We start from the raw sequence: 24,541 nt of genomic DNA, 5'->3' as shown, positions 1-24,541 counted from the left end.
GTGCTAAGAAAAATTCTAGTCATGTTTGGAAGAGCATTGTGCAGGGTTCTGTTTTATTGAATCATGGGCTTGAAAGGCTCATCGGGAATGGTACATCAACGAAATTCTGGACTGATAGATGGGTAGGGGATAGCACTCTTGAGGAAAATTGTATTTCAGTGATTCCTGAGACTGTTAGAGGTAGATCTATAGCTTCCTATTGGAGGAGGGAAGGGGGCTGGGATTGGGAGATGCTTCATGGTCTGATTCCGAGCTCTACTTTGTTTCATCTGGCATCAATGGTTGTTTTTCCTGGCGATGAGCAGCAAGATTCCTAGAGGTGGCGGCTCACTAGTTCAGGTATGTTTAGCGTCAAATCTGCGTTTAGTTTAACCCAAGTCCAGGGGAGGGATTTGATGCATACTAAGAATTAGAAGATGATTTGGAATTTGCGAATCCCGGAGAGATTGAAATACTTTATTTGGTTACTAATGTATGAAGCTGTTTTGGTTAATACGGTTCAGATGGTGAGACATCTGAGTGAGTCTGATGTGTGCTTAGCGTGCGGTTTGTCGGAGTCATTATTGCACGTTTTGAGGGACTGCAGTGAGGCTGTGGGGCTTTGGCGGATCCTAATACCTGCTGCGGATTGGATTGAGTTTTGTCGCGTTGATCTTAGTTCTTGGCTATTAGCTAGTCTCAGTAAAAAGGGGAATTGGCGTGGTATAGGCTGGAGTACCGTGTTTGTCTATACCATCTGGTGGCTGTGGCGGTGGAGATGCTCAGCGGTGTTCGATCCGGATACTGTTGTTTGTCGAAATAAGCTATAATTTGTATATGGTAAAGCTGGGGAATGTCAAAAAGCCTTTTTAGATGAGCAGCGCATGAGAAATAGAAGTAGAAGGACTGTCATGGTTAGTTGGAAGCCCCCGTCGAAGGGCTGGATCAAGGTGAATAGTGATGGCGTTTGTAAGGGAGCCCCGGGTTCGGCGGCTCAAGGGGCATTGCTCGGAATGACAATGGAGTTTGGGTAGGAGGGTTCGCTGTTAACTTAGGTATTTGCAGTCCTGTGCTTGCGTAGCTATGGGGTTTGTACTTCGGGTTGAAGTTTGCTTGGGATAGACATTTTCGTAGAGTTGTATTCGAAGACTCGCTTGTGGTTGTGGATTTGGTGAAGAATGGTAAGGATCATAGGCATATGTTCTTTTGGATGATTGATGAGTGTCAAAGATTGTTAAGACAGGATTTGGAAGAGGTTAGGTTGATTCATGTTCTCCGCGAAGGTAACCGTGTCGCGAACTGGATGGCGAATTACACAGGAAGTTTACCCATGGGTCTTCACGAGTGTGAGGTGCCCCCTGCAGGCATCCTGGATATCTTATTTTCTGATATTTGTGGTACTTGTCTTCCTAGGATGACTAGTATCACTTAGCTTGTTTTTTGTTGTGCTCCGGGGTATCGTCCCCTCCATTAAGATAAAAAAAAACTATGTGATTTAAAAATTGGCAAACAAGTACATTAAGGTTGATTCTGTTAGCAAACACAGTCCAAATTGACTAATAGTGTTAAAAAAATTCAAAAGGAAAAAGGAAAAAGGAAAAGAGTTAATTTTGTCTTTATATTTATTTATTTTATAAATTAACCCATTTATTATCTAATTATCACAAGCAAACTCCAAAACAAAAATAAAAATTCAAACTCATCGTCTTTTTTCCAAAAACCTATAGGTTTTTTTTAGCTTCTTTTTAAAACCACTGCATTTCACCCCTTGTTTTCTATATTTTTCCTTATTTAACTTTTCTACCTTTTAAATGAGAAGGTGAAAAAAGTTTATTAATTATGATTGAAACAACAAATGAAAACTATTCAAATTAAAATCTTTGTTAAACGCACATTATAAATACGAAGATTCGTAAATATGGAAAAGGCAAGAGATATATTAAGAACAATACTATAGTATGGAAAATGGCATTAGTGTAATTTCATGGTCAGTAGAATTTCTTATATAAATAACTCAGTTTAAGCTTCTCTACTTGTACTACATAGGAAGCACTAAACCTTGCTCTGCCATGCAAGTGGTACACCTGCTCTCTAACCATCCATTCCAATGGATGATGCGTTCTTCTTTCCGTCGTCTTCTGTTCGTGGGAATTGACCCGAAGAATCTATTGAAACTTAAGTATAGGCTCATTAGATTGGAGAGCATTAAGTGGGATTGCACTGGTGAGCTGATTAGATTGGAGAGCATTTGAAGAGAGACGTGAAGGAGAGAGAGATTGAAGACGGAGAGAAGATAGATGGTGAGTTTGAATTTTTATTTTTGTTTTGTAGTTTGTTTGTGATAATTAGATAATAAGGGGGTTAATTTATAAAATAAATAAATATATAGACAAAATTAACTATTTTTCCTTTGACTTTTGACTTTTTATAACACTGTTAGTCAATTTGAACTCCGTTTACTAAAGGAATCAACTTTAAGATACCTGTTTGTCAACTTTTACATCGGATAGTTTATATTTGAAAATGACACAACCCACAATGTTTATTTTTGTTCTTTTCCCTTAAAATTATATAAAGAAAAACATGCAGGGAGAAGATGAGAAGAGATGTTAATGCATTAAGTGGGGAATTTTTCGCAATGGGTGAAAGCCTGACGGAGCAATGCTGCGCGAGTTTTTAACTTCCTTTTAACTTCCGAATATCTAACTAAGATTATATAAAGAGAAACATGCGTAGGGAATATGAAAAGGTATATGTTAGGTAAAGGCATTAATTAATATAATTTAAAGAAAATCATTAATTTGAGAGTGGAAAATAATATTTAAGACATAAAAGTTTTTAAAAGAAATAGTTATTTTATGAAAATGACACGTCAGCATTTAGCTAATGTAACACTTTTATAGAAATGCTATATAGTTCATTTTCATTGAAAAAATTCATCTTTTTTTATACGTACTAGTCGAAGACTAGCGCGTTGCACGGGTTATATAATATGATTTAATTAATTTTATAATTGTTAGTTTAAAATATTGAAAAAAAATACTGATCTTCTTCTTCAACAACACTAAACTATATTTGCAAAAATTTTAAGTTCATATTCACATTCTTTTTTCTATTAGATCTTGAAGAGAGAAAGAGAGTATTAGGAGGAGAAATTTGATAATGAATTTTTATCTACATAGTAATTTTTCAATTAAATATGTTTATCATTATACTTTTTATGAAAATAACAATAACTTGTTTTGATTTTTTTTATTAATGCGGAAGTTTTGTTAACTAAAAATGCTACCATAAATCATAAAATATAACGAAAAGTTAAGCATGCAGAATTGGGCATATTATTAGAAGCATCCGATTCTCCATGTCAATTGGAAGACCTCTCATACATATTTTGACACGTGTAACATGAACCTACGTATATTATAAGAGACTCCACTATTTTAATTATTATATGAGGTCATAATATACGTGTCCAAATGTGAATTAGGGGTCCTCCGAATGACATGAAAGACCTGATACTTAATATAAGAACTCGCAGAATTGACATTCAAAAACTATTATTTTTATGATGAAAAAGAAGCATAGTATATCATAATCTAATAACAAAATTACCCATCTTTATTTTTTTTATAAAATAGAAAGGAAACAACAAAAAACGAAAAGAAATTAACACCCTAGGAAAGCCAACTCCCACGAGATCATCCAGCAGCAGCCTTCGAATATCAACCGGCGTGGACAGAAGATGAATAACACCTGGTTCAAGAGCATGAGCCCTGGTAGCCATAAAATCAGCAACCCGATTTTGCTCCCAGAACACATACCGAAAACGAACACACTCGAAGTTCCTGAGAATCTGCTTGATACCTTTGATAATCTAATAACAAAATTACCCATCTTTATTGAGTTCTATCCCCTTATTTATTTTAATTTTTAACTACCAATTACAAATTCAGTTCATTAACTTTCATGTTTTTATAAAATATACTCGTTAGCTTCTGTTTATATGCAAGCAAAAAAAAATTGAACCGGTACTCTTAATTGATATATTTAATTCATATACGATGGTTTACCGTAGTTTTTTTTTTTTTTGATTTAGCCATAGTTTCTTTAAAATCTATAAAATGAAATAAAAAAATAAAAAATAAAGGCTAAATCAACTTCAGTATCCAAATTGTAAAGACATGATATATATAGGACATGCATACAAACGCTATCTAAATTAAATATACCTACACTATCCAAATTAAATATACCCTCATTCATTTTATTTTTCTAGAATAAAAAGTTATATAAGATGAATAATAAGAAGACAATGAGAAAAAGGCTAATGAGAGACTAAATAATATCGTTTTGACATTATATAATGATAAATGTGTTTTGAAATTCAACTAATTTTAAAAACCTTTATAAATTGAATTTAAATAAGATGAAAAGGGACCTCTAATGAATCTCAAATAAACTAAACAAAAGGAAATATGAACCAAGAAAGGAAACCATCCATAATTTTCAATTATATTATTGTTTAGATCGAAACTAAAAAATCAATATAACTAAGAATATTACGACTGCAATTTTATGTTAATTAGAAAGACAAAGAGACCTCAACTCAATGAATAAACTTCAAAAGGTAAAAAACCAAAGTCAAATATCATACTGCTATGCATGTTCCATTAGGATAAAATTGACAATGAAATTCAAATTTCTATCTACCACTCCATTTGAATGCTTAATAACAACTTTTTGGTTTATAATTATAAAGTAGTTGATTGGAAATATGAAAATTGAAAGTTTGTGGAGATTAATAGTAAAAGAATGAATAATTTTGGAGAATTGTTGAAAGAAAATTAAAAGAGGAAGAAGAAGCCAGAAAATTAAAATTGAAATGTTAATGGTTTGCATGTTTGTACAATTTTTTTGTTTCGAAAATTATATGTTAGTAGATTGGATTCAGCTAGTCGATTGACGATGACCTCTCCCCCCCCCCCCCCCCTATTGTAGTAGAATCAGTAGCAACAATGAATGGAATCATGTAGAATTAGAAACGGTAGATGGAGTATTTGCTTCTTCGCATTGTTGTTCTTCCTTTTTGTTTGCTTGTAAAACTGGTATTGTGAATGAAAGACACCACAAAACTGCAATTGGGTTTGAATGTTTAAATAATAACTTTTAGCTTACAATTACAATGGAGTGGTACTTAATTGGACATTAATTTGAAGAAATTGAAACGTTATGAAAGAGTAATTGATTGGATATTAATCTGAAGAAACTGAAATGTTACGAAAGAGTAATCAATTGGACATTAATTTGAAAAAACTGGAACGTTAATGAAGCCAATGATAAAAAAAATTAATAGAAATGTTGATTTGACTGTGTGACATGTCAGCAAATTTGATAATCAAATCTCTCGATGTTTTGACATCTAAGCAAGTAATGTTGACCTCAATGATTCACCTTTTATATATTTATTATGTCTATTATAGATAGATATAATAGATTAGATTAATTCAATTAATAAAGAATTAATCTTACTGGCGTTAATAACAATTAAAAGCAGTGTAACTACTAATATGAATTGATTAGAAAACTTATGAAATTAATGTGTGTTTATGAAATGTAATTAATATTTGTAGTTTCATCTAATATATCAAATGTATGAAATGCAAGATCTTATTTTAGGGCTATAAATATCAAAGGAAGGAAGTATAGTAGTAAACAATTAACTAAAATGGCTCAAACTTCAAGTTTACTATTTGTTAGTATATTTTTATTTGCAATTGGTATGGCAACATGTGATCCAGATTTCCCCAACTTCTTGAAATGCCTTCCAAATTATACCAACTCCTCCAACCCAATTCTTGAAACCACTTATACACATAACAATTCATCTTTTGAATCCAAATTAAGAGCCTATATTAGATTTCGCAAGTTTCTAACCCCTGAAACCCCTAAACCCCTTGCCCTAATAGCTGCAAAAGACGAAACTCATGTCCAAGCAACTGTTATCTGCGCCAATTCAAATGATTTGCAGATCAGGATTCGAAGCGGTGGACATGATTTTGAAGGCCTTTCATATATATCTGATGTCCCATTTGTGATCCTTGACATGTTTAATATGAGAGCAATCAATATTGATACTGATTCTTTTTCTGGATGGGTTCAATCAGGAGCAACCCTAGGCGAGCTTTACCATACAATTGCTACTAAGATAAGCAAAACCCATGCATTTCCAGCTGGTGTGTGTCCAACTGTAGGAGTTGGAGGGCATTTTTCAGGCGGGGGCTATGGAAACCTGATGAGAAAATATGGGTTGTCTATTGATAATATCGTTAATGCTAGAATTGTTGATGTTAATGGAAATATACTTGATAGACAATCCATGGGTGAGGATTTGTTTTGGGCAATCAGAGGTGGAGGTGCAGCTAGCTTTGGAGTTGTTCTTGAATGGTATATTAACTTGGTTAGGGTTCCTGAAACTGTCACTGTTTTTAGGGTTAGACGAAACGTAGATCAAAGTGTGACAGATACTGTTTTCCAATGGCAAGAGATTTTCCCCAAACTAGATAAAGATGTTTACATAAGAGTAATGCCAATACTTGTGAATGGTAGCAAAGTAGGGGAAAGGATAGTTGAGGTATCATTCATTGGAATGTTTCTCGGAAAAAGTGAAAAACTCGTGGAATTGATGAACAAAAGCTTTCCTAAATTAGGGTTAGTGAGGGAGGATTGCAAGGAAATGAGCTGGATTGAATCAACAGTTTTCTGGGCAGAATCCCCAAATGGATCATCCATTGATGTTTTGATCCAAAGGCCAGAAGGATCAAAAGTTTCGGGATGGTTCAAGTCTGATTTTGTAAAAGATGTTATTCCTAAAACAGTTATAAATTCGATGTGGAAATGGATGCTTGAATATAAGGTAGATTGGATGGAAATGAATCCCTTAGGAGGAAGGATGAGTGAGATTTCCGAGACGAAAACTCCGTTTCCTCATCGAGGTGGAAACTTGTTCTTGATGGAGTATGCAAGTATGTGGAAAGAAGAGGGCGTGGTACAAAGAAGAGTAAACTTGTTAAGGAAAATGTATCAATTAATGACTCCATATGTGTCGAGGAATCCAAGAGAGGCATTTCTCAACTATAGGGATATTGATATCGGTAAAAACCCGAGCAATTTAACACGTTTCAGGGAAGCTCAAGTTTATGGGCGCAAGTATCATAAGAACAATTTCGTAAGATTGGCAAGAGTAAAAGCTAGAGTTGATCCCGGTAACTTTTTCAAGCATCAACAAAGTATTCCTCCTCTTTTTTCTTAGGATAACATATTTATGTCCTATATAGTTTTTTTTTCAACACTCAACATGTTGAATGTTGCGAATGTATAATCGGTTCGGTTATGAAATCAATAATTGAATAATTTTATATTAGGGAAGCAAATTGCAGCCTTTTCTAACTTTTATTATCTTTTGGAGACATTTGTAAATTTTCATGACCATTGGTGTTAATTATCCATTTCTCCATAGTTACACATCAAAATAAATAAAGACATCCTGATTAGGGTTGTAAATAAGCTGAGCGGCTCGGTGGTCGGCTCGATAAAAGATCGGCTCGACTCAGTTGGATTTGTAAATGAGCCACTCATAAGTAGACCTGGACATGGGTCGGGCTGGGCCGGGTCTGTCGGGCTTTTAATAAAGTCTGGTGAGCCCAAGCCCAGTCCAGCCCAGCCCGCAAGAAATTTAATCGGGCTCGGGCCGAAGATATGAATCCTAAACCCGCCCGTCCAAGCCCATCTCTATATTAAAAAATATATTATAATTTATTTTTATATATTATAATTTATATTTATATATTATATATTATAATTTATATAAATATGTATATATTATAATTCATATAAATATATATATATTATAAGTTAAACAAGCAACCTTTTTTTTCTGAAATATATAAGAGCAAAGTTTTTTTTGAAAAAAAATTATTTATATTTATGTTTATAAAAATATATTATATATTATAATTTATATAAATATATATTATAATTTATATAAATATGAGGTTAATACACATATTTGCCTCTGTGTTTTCGCGAAAAAACAGATTTACCCTTAAATCAAATAAACCCACAAAACTGTCCCTGAATTTTCCATAAACCTGCAATTATACCCTAATCTGACGGAGCTGCTAAACGGTGATGACATCAAACCTTCTTGTCTCCAAAAAATTGGATGACGACAATCAAAATTCATTTGGTTTCTTATTGTTTTCTATTGCTATTGTTTTTGGATTAATTAGGAGGTTTAGACGTCATTTTATTAGGTTGATTGAGCTTTTATGAAAATGAATTTTGACCAATCTGTTCTTCTAACTTGCTTTTAATCGAAATTGAATGTGCATATTTTTTTTCTGTTTGTGATTGGTTGTTCTTTTCTGAAGTTTTTCTGGAGATAAGAAGGTTTGATGTCATCGCCGTTTAGCAGCTCCGTCAGATTAGGGTATAATTGCAGGTTTATGGAAAATTCTGGGATAGTTTTGTGGGTTTATTTGATTTAAGGGCAAATCTGTTTTTCCGAGAAAACACAAGGGCAAATATGTGTATTAACCCTATAAATATATATATTATATATATATAGTATATCGGGTCGGGCCGGGTCTGCCCAATATAAAAATTGTAAAGCTCAAGCCCGTCCAGTTTTTGGCGGGCTTATACGGGCTTGGGCCGGGCCGGGCCTAACAGTATTTCCATGTGTCCAAGCCCGGCTAAATGGGCCTGGGTCCAGGCCGGGCGGGCGGGCTCGCCGGTCCATGCCTAGGTCTACTCATAAGCACGATTTACTGGCTCGATTCGTAAAAGAGCCGAGTTTGAGCAGGCCAAAGCTCGGCTCGAAAGCTTGCGAGCAGACTCGATTAGAACATTTATGAACAAATTTTAGTTTTGTAGAAAACCATATAAAGAATAATAGATTTATGAACATTTATAACCAAATTTTAGTTTTATTAAGGAAAATGTATCAATTAATGAATCCATATGTGTCGAGGAATCCACGGGAGGCATTTCTCAACTATAGGGATATTGATATCGGCAAAAACCCGAGCAATTTAACACATTTCAGGGAAGCTCAAGTTTACGGGCGCAAGTATCATAAGAACAATTTCGCAAGGTTGGCAAGAGTAAAAGCTAGAGTTGAGCCCGGTAACTTTTTTCAAGCATCAACAAAGCATTCATCCTCTCTTTTCTTAGGACAACGTATTTATGTCCTACATAGTTTTTTTTTCAACACTCAACATGTTGAATGTTGCTAATGTATAATCGGTTCGATTATGAAATCAATAATTGGATAATTTTATATCAGGGAAGCAAATTGCAGTCTTTCCTAACTTTTGTGACTTTTTGGAGATATTTCCAAACTTTTGTAACCATCGATACTAATTACCCATTTCTTAGTAGTTACACCTCAAAACAAACAAAAATATTCTGATACATTTACCTTACCGTGATAAACGATCGCATAACTAATAACTATCATATGGGGTAAATTACACCCATGGCCACTGATCTTTATCCATTTAACATTATGACCACTGAACTTCAATTCTTCACAGTATGGCCACTCAACTTTACACTCTTTAACACCGGTGGCCACTCAACGTCTCAAAACGACCACCGACGATCTGAAAATAATTTTTTTGAATAGTTAATGATATTTTAAGGAACTTTAATTATTGAAATTTTTTGTTTTGAGGTCATTTAGGTGTTGTTTGGTTAGGAGAGAGAAAGTGAATTTTTAGAGAGAGAAGGCTCCAAAAAATGTGACTTTGGAAAATAAAAAATGTGGTTTCATGGTAAATGTCATTCTGAACAACTTTAATTCTTGAATATTTTCATTTTGAGGTTGTTAACGGCCGTTTTGAGGACTTGGTTAAAATTTAGTGGCCACCAGTGTTAAACAGTATAAAGTTTAATGGTCATACCGTTAGGAATTGAAGTTCAGTGGCCACAATGTTAAAATGGATAAAGTTTAGTGGCCATGGGTGTAATTTACCCCTATCATATGTTACTAGGGATGACAACGCGTATGGTACTCGACGGCAGTACCAATTCCAAACTCTTATCCATTTATTTTTTCATTACTCGTTCCCGTCCCATTACCCTAACGGTTATATTTCATGAATCTTATAACTTTTCCATTTAAATCGAGGGTATCCATACCCGTTAAGAATCAATACATAAAACAAAAAATATTACAAATTTAACCAAAGATAAATTTAATAAACCATCCATAAACAATTCATTTACAAATTTAACAAATATTCTAAATTCCAAATTTCTAAATCAGCCTTAATCAATAGAAATAAATTGGCTTAGTAGTTAAAATCAATGGATGAAAGTCAAATATATGACAGGTAGCGGGTACCTGAGATATTCTCATACCCGTCCTATATTTATTTTTAGAGTTCATATTTGTCTCATACTCTTTTATACAGGGTATGAGAAATTTCAGTAGGATCGGATAGTGTCGGTACCTATATATTATATGTTCCAATTTTATTTTCTCTTTTTGGATGAAAGGAACTAAAGAAAGAAAGTGGGCCATTTCTAATTTAAAATGTAGTGGGTTTGGTATTGGTTTGTGGATTTCTGTCAGTATATGCATACATACACCTATCATTTTCAACAATTTATATAAATTCTGCCTTTCAAAAGAAATAAAGAAATAAATTATTATGCCAATTTAGAAGGGTGTGGCTTTTTATATAATTATATTATCTTATATTTTATGTTATGTTGATTCAGTCAGTTGAGAAAGACTGATTAAGAATATTCTCTAATTATTTGTGGTATTAAGCTCCACTCTCATGAATATTCCATTCAAAAAATTATTAATTTGTGAATTCCATTTTACACCTATTTTCCTACATTAATTTCATTATAACAAAATCATTATGGTGTTAAATTATTATTTAGGTTTATGGTTTTTGAAGAAAGTATTAATTAACGTTAAAAAAAAAAAGATATCAATTTAGATTTCGATAACGGAATGTGACACATCATTTATATTACTCCGTTAAGTTCTGATTTAACGGAGTAATACAAATGATGTGTCACGTTCTATTATCGAAACCTAAATTGATACCTTTTTTAAACGTGAAACATATATTGCTGCTATTTTATATGTGGAGGTCACAAGTCGTTTCGGTCATTATTGAAAGTTGACTAGTGCCAACGTAGAAGACAAGTCATTTTTCCAGTGTCTTTATGCCGAAGTGATAATTTAATTGAGACAAAATTCAAATTAAATGACTTTATAGAGATAAATTGAGGTTAAATGAACATTTTAAAACAACCATGAAAGTTCAGTAACAAACTGTGCATTTAACCCGCGCATTTAACAAAAACATACTAAAAAAGTAGATAAACTTTTGATATTATAGACATTAATCTTTTCAAATTGTATTTACATATATTTCATTCATAACAAATCAATTTCTATGATCTTAATTTTCAGATTATAAATTCAATAGAAAAAAAAAAAAAAAAAAAAAAAAAAAAAAAAAAAGCTACTTTTGTATCTACAACGAAATTACATGTGATGCAGGGATAGTTTGAGTTTCATCCAATTCGCGTCCGCTCGTTTCGAAAGGAAAGAGCAGCACGCAGATAACCGCAACAGCAATTACAGCTTCGAAAAGAATAATAGCTTCCTTTAAATGGCAATTGCTCACTAATGCAACTGCTACAAGAGGGCATATCATCCCACCTATTCTCCCCATAGCACTCGCTGCTCCGGCACCGGTTGATCTAACTGATGTTGGATATAGCTACAAAAAAATACAGAAACGGACACCCGAGAACGTTATTTCTAATAAAAGTGGATCATTAAATACCGCCACCTTTTTATTAGTTACCGCCTCCGTTTGGACTTTTTTGCCAATTCTCATAATTTTGATCAAAAACTGAAAATTCTCTCCAAAATCACAAACTCGAACAACAATAATTACAATTATGAAAATAATTGATGTGTGACAACCCGAGAACCCCGGAAATGGATGATTTCGAGTCGGAAACATGAAAATAATGTATTTTTTGTAACGATTTTGTATTTTTCATCACAAAAATTGGACACTTTTGATTTTTTTTGTCACAAAAAATTGAACGAGTTAGTATTTTTCGTCACAAAAAATTTGACGATTTTGAATCGGCCAAATTATGCCTAGGCGGATGCAGAAACCCGCCTGGCCATTGGGCGGGCGGATTCTGCATCCGCCTAGGCATAATTTGGCCGATTCTCTCAAATTCAGTTTTGAATTTTTTTTATGAAAAGGGTAAAATTGTTCAAATGGGGACGGCGATAAGTAATTTGGGAGCGGTAAATAGCAATGTCCAAATTTAACTAGGAAATGGTAATGGAAACGGATATGAAACGCTGAAACACTAATGAAAAAGGGTTCCCGTGCAATGCAACATAGGTTCAAATTAGAGGGCAAGGATCTTACTTCCGGGGCATATATGGAGGCAACAGTAAACGTTCCGACGGAGAACATTCGACTTCCGAACAACAACCCTGTCGTTAAAATACCGGATTGACGAGAAACTAGTGGCAAGAGGCAGATGCCGGCTAAGATAAACATCATTGCCATAGAAAGTTTCCGCCCAAATCTATCGACAGTAATAGCTGATAAAAGCAGCCCAGGAAGCTCTGCATAAGTAACGCAAAGTCATAACCGTTAGCTAACACAAAAATGTTCGAAAGATTTAAAAGTTCGAGCGTTTTTGCGGAAATTATTCCATTGGAAACAAGTTTGAAAATGAAGAATGCGTATGAAAGTAGATGCAGGACCTCCGAAACTAGTGATAAGCTGATATGCGTAGAGACTGTCATCTTTGAGATTCACCGAATGCAACAACCCGGAGCTACAATTGTTCTGAGAAATGCTTAATTGGGAGGTGAGCAATATGATACCATAATACAAGAATACATTTCCGAAGAATGCCATCCATAAGAGGAGAGTTGTTTGAATTAGTTTTGGTGAGAAAAGCATAGAACATGTTGAGAAGAGTGATTTGAATTGAGACGTTTTTCCTTCAGCCGGAGAGAGTAGATGCATATGCTCTGAAGAACTACATTCTTCGTTCGTAGTGGCTGTTTCGTAAGAATCGAGCATGCCAAGAGGTAATTCTCTTTTGTTCACTAAAGCCATCGTCTCAATAATCTGTTGTGCTTGAATTGTTATTCCTTTCTGGCATAAGTATCTCGGAGACTCCGGTGCAAAACCATATAATGGTAGTAAAGATAATGATGGTATAGCAGACAGCACCAGTAGCCATCTCCAATTCAGTATCGGCATCACAATCTGCGATTATCATGAAACAAACACAGAATTTTAGAACAGTTTCGAAGTCTTGGGTTTATAGTTTTTTGTGCAGTATTAACAATGAAGTCCGATCAGCTTGATCTTGACTCGATCCATCTGAAGACTCAATTACGCAATAGCAACCACAGCACGCGTCCATACGTAACTTTAATTGGACACAAATCCAAGCATCTGTATATCCTCATTGACACTTATCAAAGACTCGTTGAACTCAAAAGCTTAGGTAAGATTTATTATCTTTAATACTCCCTCGTAAGAGCGTGTTGCTGTGATTCAAATTCTAGACTCGAGACTCTGATATCATGCGGAAAAAACCATTTCTAACCCAAAACCTTATGCAATTAGGTAAGATTCTAAATGGATTGAAAAGAAAACTACAAGATTCTAAAATACGCAAATGGACTAGAAGCCGGAACTGAAAATGCGCCTTAAATTTCAATTCTCCGTTCAGAAGAAAACACATAAGCACTCGAAAGAAGATAATAAATAGATTGATGTGGCGCAAAAACGTCATAGAGGACTAAGAATGCAGAACTATAAAAAGGGCGGCCCGGTCGCACTACGCGTCCCCGCTGAGCGAGGGTCCGGGGAGGGGTCCCACCACAAGGCTGGGGCAAAGCCTTCCCCTGCCAAGTTATTTGGCAAGAGGCCGCTCCGAAGACTCGAACCCGTGACCTCTTGGTCACACGACAACAACGTTTACCGTTGCGCCAAGGCTCGCCCTCAATGCAGAACTATATGTTCATAAAATAACCAAAGACACACGGAATCAAATGACATCCCTTACGGAAGTAACAACAATTATCAGAAAATAGTAAAGAAAGAAATTGCAGCCGTTCGTTCTTCTTCGAAACAACAAACACGAAATAAGAAATATAAAACTTGTGATAAGACATACCCATGCTAGTGCAGCTTCAAATATAGTTCCAAGAGTCCAGAAAGTTGAAAAGATAACCATCCATTTGCCTCTATGTGAAGTAGGAATAAACTCGAGAAACCAAGATAAGAATACATGTCCGCCACCGAGCCCAAAACCAACCAAACCGCGAAGAACTACTAATGATGTATAGTTCGGAGCGAATGCACTAATTACTCCAGTTCCGCTAGTAATCACTGTCATGCTTAAAAAAGCTCTCCTTAAAAGTGTTTGAAGGTAGATTATGAAGCATAAAAGGGAAAACCGAGTATTAGAAAGACGGCGAAACATTATATGCAGGTATGCAGTACAGCCTAAAAGATGAAATTTTTATACAAAAAGAAACATAAAGCACACTGAAAGATAAATCCTTTTGACAGTGCTTTCTTTCAAATCATATTCACCTGCAATGAATGCACCAAATTCAAATGGATACAATGGAAGCTAAGCTAAGCGAACAGTTCAAGATGTTCGTTTCTTTTTCTGTAAAGAAAACTTGAATTGACCAAATCGAGAAGTTCATGTTCGAATATGTTTAAACTTTCAACAGAATTGTCCACTGTCACTAGTTACACTAGGATTTTCTAAAGAAGACAATGTGTTTCTTTTGGTATTTTACATCCGATTTTTGGATTTGAGTCGCCTCAAAGGGGCTAAGTTCTCCCCCGTAACTATTTTTCGCTGCACACAACACCTGAAACTGATACCATTAGTCATAGGCATATGGTGAACTAACGCGCAAGGGGTCTTGGAGCCTTGGAACAAGGTGCAGGTGCGCGCCTGAGCGACACAAAGCGCACTAAAAGATTAAAAATACATAAAACCATTTTAAAATATAAGAAATTCTAAATTCTAAAATCAAAATGCAATAAATACTAAATCATGATTCATGACAATATTCTTAATCCTAAATTCTAAGATGCATTAAATCCCGTATTCTAAAGAAGGCAACGTGTTTGTTTTGGTATTTTACATCCGATTTTTGGATTTAAGTCGAGAAGTAGCCTCAAAGGGGCTAAGTTCTCCACCTGCAACTATTTTTCGCTGCACACAACACCTGAAACTGATACCATTAGTCATAGGCGTATGGTGAGCTAATGAGCAAGGGGGTCTTGGAGCCTTGGCACAAGGTGCAGGAGCGACACAAGGCGCACTAAAAGATTAAAAATACATAAAACCATTTTAAAATATAAGAAATTATAAATTCCAAAATCAAAATGCTGTAAATACTAAATCATAACAATACTCCTCAGGTTGACTACTACCTACTTCTCTTAGAAAGTTCCCAAATTCATCAATCATCATTCATCAAATTCTTCTTCAAATATCTAATCTTATTCATCCTCATCATATTCATCTACAAAATTCATTTTCCCATTGGATATTTGCATCTCTTCAAAGTCTTTCTTTTTTCTAATTGTTTATTTTGAGCACTAGATGTGTCTAATCTAACGGCCATGTGACATACAGAGGCGCATCTTATAACCATGGCCAGGCAAGCCTTGGCGACAACGCGCACCTCTGGGTGTGCTAAGCCACAAGACCTAGTGCCCTGTGAGCAGGGGCGGAGAAGGGGGGCCCCTGTCTCCACAGCTTTCGAAGTCCCCTAATTGTGAGCTTGGAGCCTTAGGTGCGCCTTTAACAACTAAGCCCCTAATTAAGGAAAAGTAGCTCCTAACCAATAGAAGGAAATGCATTTAAAATTGAACATTCTGACCTTATTTTGCTTCATAACTAAAACAAGAAAAATGTAAATAAAGTTTACCTTCTGCCATAGTTATCTGATACAAGACCCCATGAATAGGCACCAATAAGAGTACCAGCAAAAACAACAGAGCTTAATAAGCTCTCTTCACTTGAAGAAAGCCCCCATTGCAATTTAACAGCAGGACCAACAAAAGAAAGAATCATAATCTCCATTGCTTCAGAAAACCACCCAATTCCAGCATAAACAAGTATGAAACCTTGAAATTTCCCAAATCCAACAGCAGCAAGTGCTTCATCTAGGGTATATGCAGCAGCGCTCTCACATTCCATCTAAAAACCCCCAAAAAGAACATTTTAACATGAATCTTGAAGAATAGAATACATTATCCAAATGAAAAATAGAGATGTAAATTAAATAAGAAACTGAAGAGAAGTGATTTACCTTTAGTAATCGGAATGACTGAGTTGTCGAGTTTTTCCCAGGTTTTTCGAGATTCAACTCACAAAATCTCAGATGGAGGCCATTAAAACACAGAGTTTTGAAGTTTCAGGATTCAACCTTTGTTAGTGATTATGAAAGAAATTAAAATCTTTGGGTTGGAAATTGGAAATTCGGATGACCAAGCAACCGTTGATGTTAACCATTAACCAATGATTGAGTTACGAGTGTACAAAAAAGGTTATATATCTTTGTGGAGTCCTACACGCACACGCAATAAAGGATAAAGTTTCGTTCTTCTTTTTTTCGCCTAGGCATTGATGAATTTTAAACGTTTTAATTACAAAACTGGCTGAACCGAAGGTAAGGCATGCGTCGGTTCAAAACCGAACCAAATCGAATAAAAAAAATCGAATATTGAAATTATCAAAATAATTCATATCGATATCAAACTGAATAGCATGTAAAACCGAAATATTCGACCGAACAAACCGAATTTAGTTAAAAAATAAAAACAATAAATAAAAATTACTATATTTCAGTATTAAATTTCCTTCCACAATAAAAAATTTGAAATACTTTTCAAATATATTTATATTAGCTTATTATCTCAAAAACAATAATAAAAAAATTAACATTGTAAAATCAAATATATTTATATATATATAAAAAAATAATGTAAAATATGTGTAATTCGGTGCAGGTTTTTTATATTTTTTGTCAAACCGAACCGAATCAAATACCGAAATACACCTAAAAATAAAACCGACGCTGAACCAAACTATCAAAAAACTGAATTCAAACGGTTTAGTTCGGTATGCGGTTTAAACTGAACCGATGCACACTCCTACTGGTAGGCATGTTTACACTATTAAAGTTAATTTTTCGAAATAGATTTAATATATATTATCACCATTTATATTTCACTTCACTCCTCATCCTTTGCAATCCAACTTCAATTTCATACATCAATCGAAGACTCAAGCTCTTCATGTAAGTGATTTGTTGATTTTACATGCATAAATTCTTTTGTAGAGTTTAGTTCTGTGTATTTAAAATCAGTTTTACACCTTGGAGACTAAAATTTGGAGGTTTTATATAACCCGTTGGGTTCGCAATTTATGATTTTACTCCGCAAAATTGTAAACTACGAAACACATTTAGGTTTCGGATTTATGAGAATAGGGTTCGATGTTAATTTAATTATAAGTATTGTGAAACAAGTTGTTTCGCAATTACATTAACTGCAAAACAAATTTATTTCGCAGTTTGTTGCGCTGTTTCGTGGTTGTTTGAACTGCAAAGCAAATTTCTTATGCCTGTTTTTCTTTAAATTTGTTTTGACAATGTGTTTATTTCTCAACAGTAGCAGTATGTCCACCGCCCATGTTTTGTGTGTGATCACGTGGAACGATCAATGAAAAATAGAGGGGAAAACGATGATATACATGAGTGGTGAATGGAAGTTGCTTCGGCTTTCAACAAAAAAAATCAACTTCGAGATTTTACAAGAGAGTCTACACTTATGTACGTGTTGGTTCAACATCATTTTACTTACATATGTCCATGCTACGTATGTCCATGCAAACAACTTACAGTCCAAACAAAGTTTTTGGCTTAGTAGTTCATATTGTTGATTCTAGTTTGAGTACTTCATAGGGTATTGCCGAATGAATCCAAGCTATGTGATCCCACTATATGTTACTTTTGAACTGTGAACAATAGATGCACGATTATTGTGAGTTATGAAGAAGGAGAATGTTGTTTAATGAAGTTGTGATCCCACCATTAAAGTTAAAGAAAAGATCATGAATTTTAACCTCACATCCAACACCGGTTTAGATGATATAAGCTCAAATCCATTTTTTGATTCCGAATAAACGGTATATAAATAAGATAGTTGGGGTCCTTATAACCCTAGTGATGATGAAGAACAACCTATCTGACGGAAACAACTCCATCGCGAAAGTTTTTATGAAACAAATGCACGAGTTGACCATGTCTCATTAAGTATCTATAAGATGGATGATGAAGAAAGAGGAGGAGGGGGAGGACTTATCCATTTCGATGTCTATTAGAGGTCCATGATGCACCTATGATTCCTGTTGAATATAATGCATCAAAATGGATGGTCAGTTTAAAGGTGCATGATATATTCTCAAGCAAACGTTGCAAAGATGCACTTGGAAAATATGTAGTTAAGAATAGGTTTGAATGGAAATTGTACAAATCTAACAAGTCATTGTTTAAAGTTAGATGTAAGCATGATGAGACATGTAAACGGTGAGCTAGATGTATTGTGATACAGAATTATGATATGTTCAAACTTTAAATAATGAATGAGATGGACCAACACACATGTGTCATAGATCAAATATTACTACATCATAGGTAAGCGGGGAAACGAGTTACCGTCATACTACTTGTGGCATACATCTCCAAATTTGAGTTCAACTCATTTGACGTAGAACCACATCTCTTTATGTTTTGGTTTTGGTGGAGTAATCTCTCTAGTTCTTACACTATGACATATGGGAGTAGATAAAGTGCACAGTTCCATATCCACCAAATGCTCAAAAGAACTCATCTTAAATAATTCCATTTGCTTTTTTGACAGTTTACTTTTTACTTTCTTCATTACTTCAATGGAAGTCCTCACCGTGATTGATGCTTTTGTATTCAAGCAGGGATACTTGAATCCTTTGATGTCCTTCACGCTATCATCAAAAGGTACCCCCATTTCCTTCTCTTCTTGGAATCCTTCCTAGAATAATCCTTGGTTGAAACCTTCATATTATAAAAAAAATTTGCAATTTAATGTAAGGGAAATAAGAAAATAAAACTATTTCGTAGCTAACAAACTCCTTCGCACTATGAAGCTAGATGAACTTAAAATATTTTGCAGTCGAAGCAACTAAGAAAAAATCATAAAAATACAAAGTTAATTGCAATCCCTTTGCAGTGTTAGAGACTATGAAGGTAATCCTCAACTCAATTGTTTTTGGACTCATGAAAAACCTTTCGCAGTGGAAGCAACTGCGGAGGAAATTCAAATGACTAACATGATTTTTCTCTACAGTTGCTTCCACTGCATAAGATTTCTCATAACCGTGAAATTATCTTTTTGCTGAAAGAAGAGGATTTCTAACACATTCAATCACGTAAATACGTCCCAAAACAAGTTTTCAATACATAAGCATGCTACTAAACATAACTCTAACCTTAATAAAGCTTTAAATCACTAGAAAAATGAAACCTAAACCCTAAATCACACCAAAACCCTAAACTAAACCATAAACATGCAAGGAGGTTAAACATATCTTATTTTCGACCTTTGCCTTCGAATCGAAGCAAAAGTCGCACTAAATTCACTCCACAATTGTTTGCGCAAGGTATGTTCTGTAAAAAAAAAATGTTAAGTGATAATATATATACTAAGGGTATTTCAAACAAATTAGCTTCGAAAATGTCTAGTTTGGTAATAGATGTAATGAGTCTAAATATATAAATAAACCTTTCAGTTGGACTAATTTTGTAATTAATCCTTTTAAATATGTAATCACACTTAAAAAACACTTAATACAATTTATCCAAAATGATTGATTGGGTCCTTAAACTTTTAAAGTATTCTAATAGAACCCTTAATGTACTATTAAAGTATTTTGGTAGCCTCTTAACTTGCTTAAAATATAGCCAATTAATCCATTGATTGCTAAGAAGTAACTGCATGTGGAGGATGTATTGCATGTGCTTTGAAAAAGTCAAACGAATTGACACGTAAGTGACAAGTCGGACTTGACTAACACGTAGAGAACAAAAAGAGGTTAATTATTATTTTTACCGTGAAATCCAATGTATTTTGTTGTTTGAGCATAATTTTTGACGTTCCTTGCTACAGTTGTGACAACTATTGCTTCCAGTGTACTAGACCATTGAAACACATCCAAAAGTGTACAATGTTATTATATAATTCACAAGTTAGGCTTTCATGGTGAAAAAAATTAACACCATTTCTTTTTCTTACGTTCTAGTTCAAGTCCGGCGTGTCGCTTATGTATCAATTTGTTTGGCTTTTTTAAGGCACGTGCAACACATATTTTGCATGCAGTTTACTTTTTTGTAATCGAGAAATTAATTGACTATATTTTAAGTAAGTTGTGTTGAAACACCTTTCCAACATAATTTTGATTTGATAAAATTATTTAAGTCAATCCATGATTAAGACAATTAAATTTAAGTGCTTTGATTTAATTATACTAATGCGTTTGTTCAATATTAAGTATAAAAATATTTATAAGAACGGGAATCAAATTAAGACAGAACGTAGTCAGCATGATAACATAGCACGGGCTGAGTAAAGAATGACTCAGTACGAAAAAATGAAAGTCTTCTTCAGGACCAGAGCTTGCAGAACGAAGCTGACCGTGGAAGCTGAGTGAAAGGCAACTCAGTATCGAAATTGGCAACAATCAAAGACAACGGCTATCAAAGTCATGCTGAATGATTTTAAGACAGCACCAATGATCCGTTTGCTAAAAGACAAGATCCGACAACTGTCTATACCAATAATAGAAACCTTGGAATTACGCAAAGGTTTAATTTCGAGATGCATGGGTCAAATGTCCGCTGGCTAAATGACGAAACCTACACTACAAGACAAACCTGCAAGAAGAAGACAAGCCTGGCGCCTGCAAAATTCAGATGACAGGATTGGTCTGCAAATCTGAAGCTGACCAGAACATGTCGCAAGAAAAAGCCGTTTGAATCCAACGAAAAATTCCAGATTCAAATCATTGTATCTTCAGATTACAACTATAAAAGGACAAGTACACTTCTTGGATCCTTTGCCGAAAATACAAGAAAAAAGAGCATACATATAAAGCACATCAAAACAAGAAAAAGATCTTACACCAAATTTCTATCTCTGTGTAAAAGCTAGTTTGATTTTGTAATCATCTAAAGTGTTCTTTGTTTGAAAAAGAACAAGTTTGTATCAATTGTAAAATTAAGAGAGGTGTGCTGAGTACTCGGTTTTAAGTACTCAGCGGTAGAGAAATCTAGGTGTTCGGTTATAGCACTTAGTAGGAGTTGAGTAGACGAATAGAGGAAGATACTCTTGCATATTCAACTGCTTTGTAAACGGTTTGTGCTCTACCTTTAAAGAGCTTAGTATTGGATTGAAAAAGCCCGGAGGGATTCTGGGGACTGGACGTAGGCAGAGAGGCCGAACCAGGATAAGTCGTGCTGAGTAATTTCTAACTCTCTCTCTCAATATAAATCTGTATGTGTTGCTTGCTATATTTACTCAGTATATAAATTGTGTAAGCTGACACTGAGTAAATCAGAGTGCTGAGTTTGAAGCTGACCACAAAAATATCATTTCCCAACTCGCAAGTAAAACAGCTCTAGTCAGTATCTGACTAAAGCCGTCTTACGCCTCACTCGACCGTGCTGACCAAAATTGAGTTGTGAAACTCAAAGAATTATATTAAGTCAGCATAATTAAAACGAAAAAGTTATATTAATTCCTAACCCCCCCTTGGAACTAATCACACGGGACCAACAAGTTGAATGTGCCATCAAAATATTTAAGTAAATTGAAAAGGCTAACGAAACATTTTAAAAGTTCAAAAGTCAATCAAACTTTTTGGAAAAAAAATCAGAGGGCGAACAATGCATTAAGCATGTTTCAAAAAATAAAAAAGTTTAAATTTGCCAAACAAAAATATGTTGATGATTGGAAGAAGATAAATTGTTGTCTTGAGAAAATTATATATCATAATTTTATTTGAAAAAGTATAGTAGGAATCTGATTTTTTTCTTGCATCTTGCTAATGTTTTGTTTTTTTAAGGCAAAAAGCATTATTAGGCCCCTGGTCTTTCATTTTTTGGTTCATTAAATTTTTGATTTTTGATTTGGATATATTAAGCCCCTGGTTATTTATTTTTGGTTTCATTAAGCCCTTTATGACCAAATTAGTAAGTTATGAACATCTAATTATGTTAAAAATACATTATTAACTTCATCTGTATTTGAAATTATTAAAAAATATATTTTTTACAGTTTGAATTAAGGTTTTTACAGTTTTTCTATAGCCACGTTACACATCCAAAACTGATTTCAGATAGTGAAAAAATAAAATTTTTGAATGCAAGTGCACTGAATAACAGTATGTTAACCAAATTTTATGTTCAATTTTTTTTTTGCTATCAAGAGCTTAATGAGACTAAAAATAAATGATTAGGGACTTAATGTATCCAAATAAAATATTAAAAGCTTAATGAACCACAAAATAAAAAATCAGAGACCTAATAATGCTTTTTCCTTTTTTTAAAGCTAAAACTGACATGTGTACAAACCTAAGAAATTGAGGGGTTGAATTCTAAGTACATGACTCGGCTAATTAAAGGAGTCTTTGATAAGAGTATAGTTACATCACTGATTTTCATATAGTCAGTGACCGAGTGAATTCGATCAATCATCGTTAGATTTAAACTTATTAAAATTCTAAGTAAGGTTTAAATTCACACATTCTAGATCTAACGGCGATTGACCAAATTCATTTAGTTAGTCACTGACCAAGTAAAAACCACCGATAGTTATATTATTCACAAGTCTATTAATATGAGAAACACTCGAACACTCCTCCTTACGCCACTCTTTAGTAATTAAATCTATTTTTTTAACACAAAAAACAATTCATTAATAGAAAAGATAAGTTACATAATTGATAAGAGAAAATTGAGTAGCCACCTAATGATGATAATCAGTCTGAGAGCTGAAAACCCAAACAATAGAAAGGGTTATACAGTTCGTTGATCATCTAGAACAAGATACCTCAAAGTATCAAAAAGAAACTAACTTAAAAACCAGATCCATAAACAGATAAAAAGACTCCTGATCTTGAACTTAGATGGTAAAACCACATATCTGAAGTTCAATAAACCAGACCCAATAAACACGCTCAAAGCAAACGTAGTCAACCCTAAACCATGAATTGAAAATGACAAAAAATACAGCATGAATGATACACTTCAGCCACAACTTCAGTGGAGGAGACCGTTGGTAGAGCAAAGGTACTACAGTCAATAAACTAAGACCATACATACTGATTAAAGAGTTGGGGTTGTAAAATTTCACTCTCCCTTTCCCACGATCCACCACTTACTACCACGATTCGACAAATCTGACCCGAGATGGGATTGCTCCCCGAGTCCTAGAACACCCCAAATTTATCCTTTAGTTGAGTTATTCAGATTTGTCATCCTACCAAACCTCAAAGATAACGAGGCTCAAGATGTGCGAAATAAAGGAGAAAGAGACGGATGAAGGATAGATCTAGGATTGGTGTGAAAGAAATTCTACAGAAGAAATCAAAAAAAGAAAGAAAACCCACAACAAGAAGGTAAGAGTATGAAGAAGAGATTGAAAGAGCTATTGTAAGCAAAAGAAAGAAAAAAAACCCACCAAAGGTACTATTCTAGAGAGAGGTTGCACCTGAAAACCATCAAACGAACAACTATTTAGATGATTAAACTACATTTCGCATCTGACTCAATGTTCACATTCAATATATGTTGCGTTTTAAGCCAACTCAACGTTTCGACCAACACACATCGTAATCTGCCCTAAATCATCCCTACAAACCACACAAAAAACAATACGCTCCGTCAAGTGATCAAAAGCAACATCAATATTTACCTTCACACCCATATGCAAGGAAAACTCCACTTAGACACCCTCATACTAACAATCTTCCACATAAAAGTACGCACTATGAGAGGGATATTCGACTTCCATATGTATTTAGCTTTTGACCTAAAATTTGGTTAATAAAACGTTATTCATTTTATCCGTGTTTAAATTTTATATTTTTAATAATTCCTAAATGATTTTCTATAAGTACAATATCATGATGTAATATGGAGAACCGTAAAAATCTTATTTCGAACTGTAAAACACATAATTTCAGATACAATTGACACAAGAAATGTTATTTTAATCTATTTTTATATTCATAACTAACTAAATTGATAAATAAATGCTTGATATGACTAAAAAAAAAATAAAAATAAAAGATCAGTAGTGCAATGAACCAAAATCGAAACGATAAAGGACTAAGAATGCTTTTT

General features: G+C 34.2%; 2 protein-coding genes across 5 annotated transcripts; one reads left to right on the top strand and one right to left on the bottom strand.

The window, feature by feature from the left end:
• The first annotated feature begins 5,704 nt into the window (after window positions 1-5,704).
• On the top strand, window positions 5,705-7,288 carry LOC136235989 (berberine bridge enzyme-like 17). Its single transcript, XM_066026117.1, has one exon. It carries the CDS (start codon window positions 5,705-5,707, stop codon window positions 7,286-7,288), a length of 1,584 nt encoding a protein of 527 aa, XP_065882189.1.
• Window positions 7,289-11,509: 4,221 nt separating this feature from the next.
• On the bottom strand, window positions 11,510-16,604 carry LOC136235434 (organic cation/carnitine transporter 7-like). 4 transcript variants are annotated; one of them, XM_066025103.1, is made up of 6 exons: window positions 16,412-16,599; window positions 16,028-16,299; window positions 14,245-14,482; window positions 12,812-13,325; window positions 12,468-12,670; window positions 11,510-11,792 (listed from the first exon to the last, which is right to left on the bottom strand). In XM_066025103.1, the coding sequence occupies exons 2-6, from the start codon at window positions 16,297-16,299 to the stop codon at window positions 11,544-11,546; spliced, it is 1,476 nt and encodes a 491-aa protein (XP_065881175.1). In that variant the 5' UTR covers window positions 16,412-16,599; the 3' UTR covers window positions 11,510-11,543. The 4 variants fall into 4 exon arrangements, with proteins under 4 accessions (XP_065881175.1, XP_065881173.1, XP_065881174.1 ...); XM_066025101.1 differs by having other exon boundaries at window positions 11,649-12,670; window positions 16,412-16,604; XM_066025102.1 differs by having other exon boundaries at window positions 11,649-12,670; window positions 14,245-14,467; window positions 16,412-16,604.
• Window positions 16,605-24,541: the final 7,937 nt, after the last annotated feature.

The sequence above is a fragment of the Euphorbia lathyris genome, chromosome 7, assembly GCF_963576675.1.
Source record: "Euphorbia lathyris chromosome 7, ddEupLath1.1, whole genome shotgun sequence".
Lineage (NCBI taxonomy): Eukaryota > Viridiplantae > Streptophyta > Magnoliopsida > Malpighiales > Euphorbiaceae > Euphorbia > Euphorbia lathyris.
The sequence above is the reverse complement of the archived record's forward strand: the minus strand, read 5'-3'. Positions and strand labels throughout refer to the sequence as shown.

What these genes read in the sequence shown, in the direction of transcription:
- LOC136235989 (XM_066026117.1), top strand. Translation starts at nt 5,705, where the DNA reads ATGGCTCAAACTTCAAGTTTACTATTTGTTAGTATATTTTTATTTGCA.
- LOC136235434 (XM_066025101.1), bottom strand. Translation starts at nt 16,299, where the DNA reads ATGGAATGTGAGAGCGCTGCTGCATATACCCTAGATGAAGCACTTGCT. An exon ending in TCAGATAACTATGGCAGAAG is followed by an intron (nt 14,483 to 16,027) that starts GTAAACTTTATT and finishes AACACTTTTAAG; the next exon opens with GAGAGCTTTTTTAAGCATGA. An exon ending in TTGAAGCTGCACTAGCATGG is followed by an intron (nt 13,326 to 14,244) that starts GTATGTCTTATC and finishes TGATAATCGCAG; the next exon opens with ATTGTGATGCCGATACTGAA.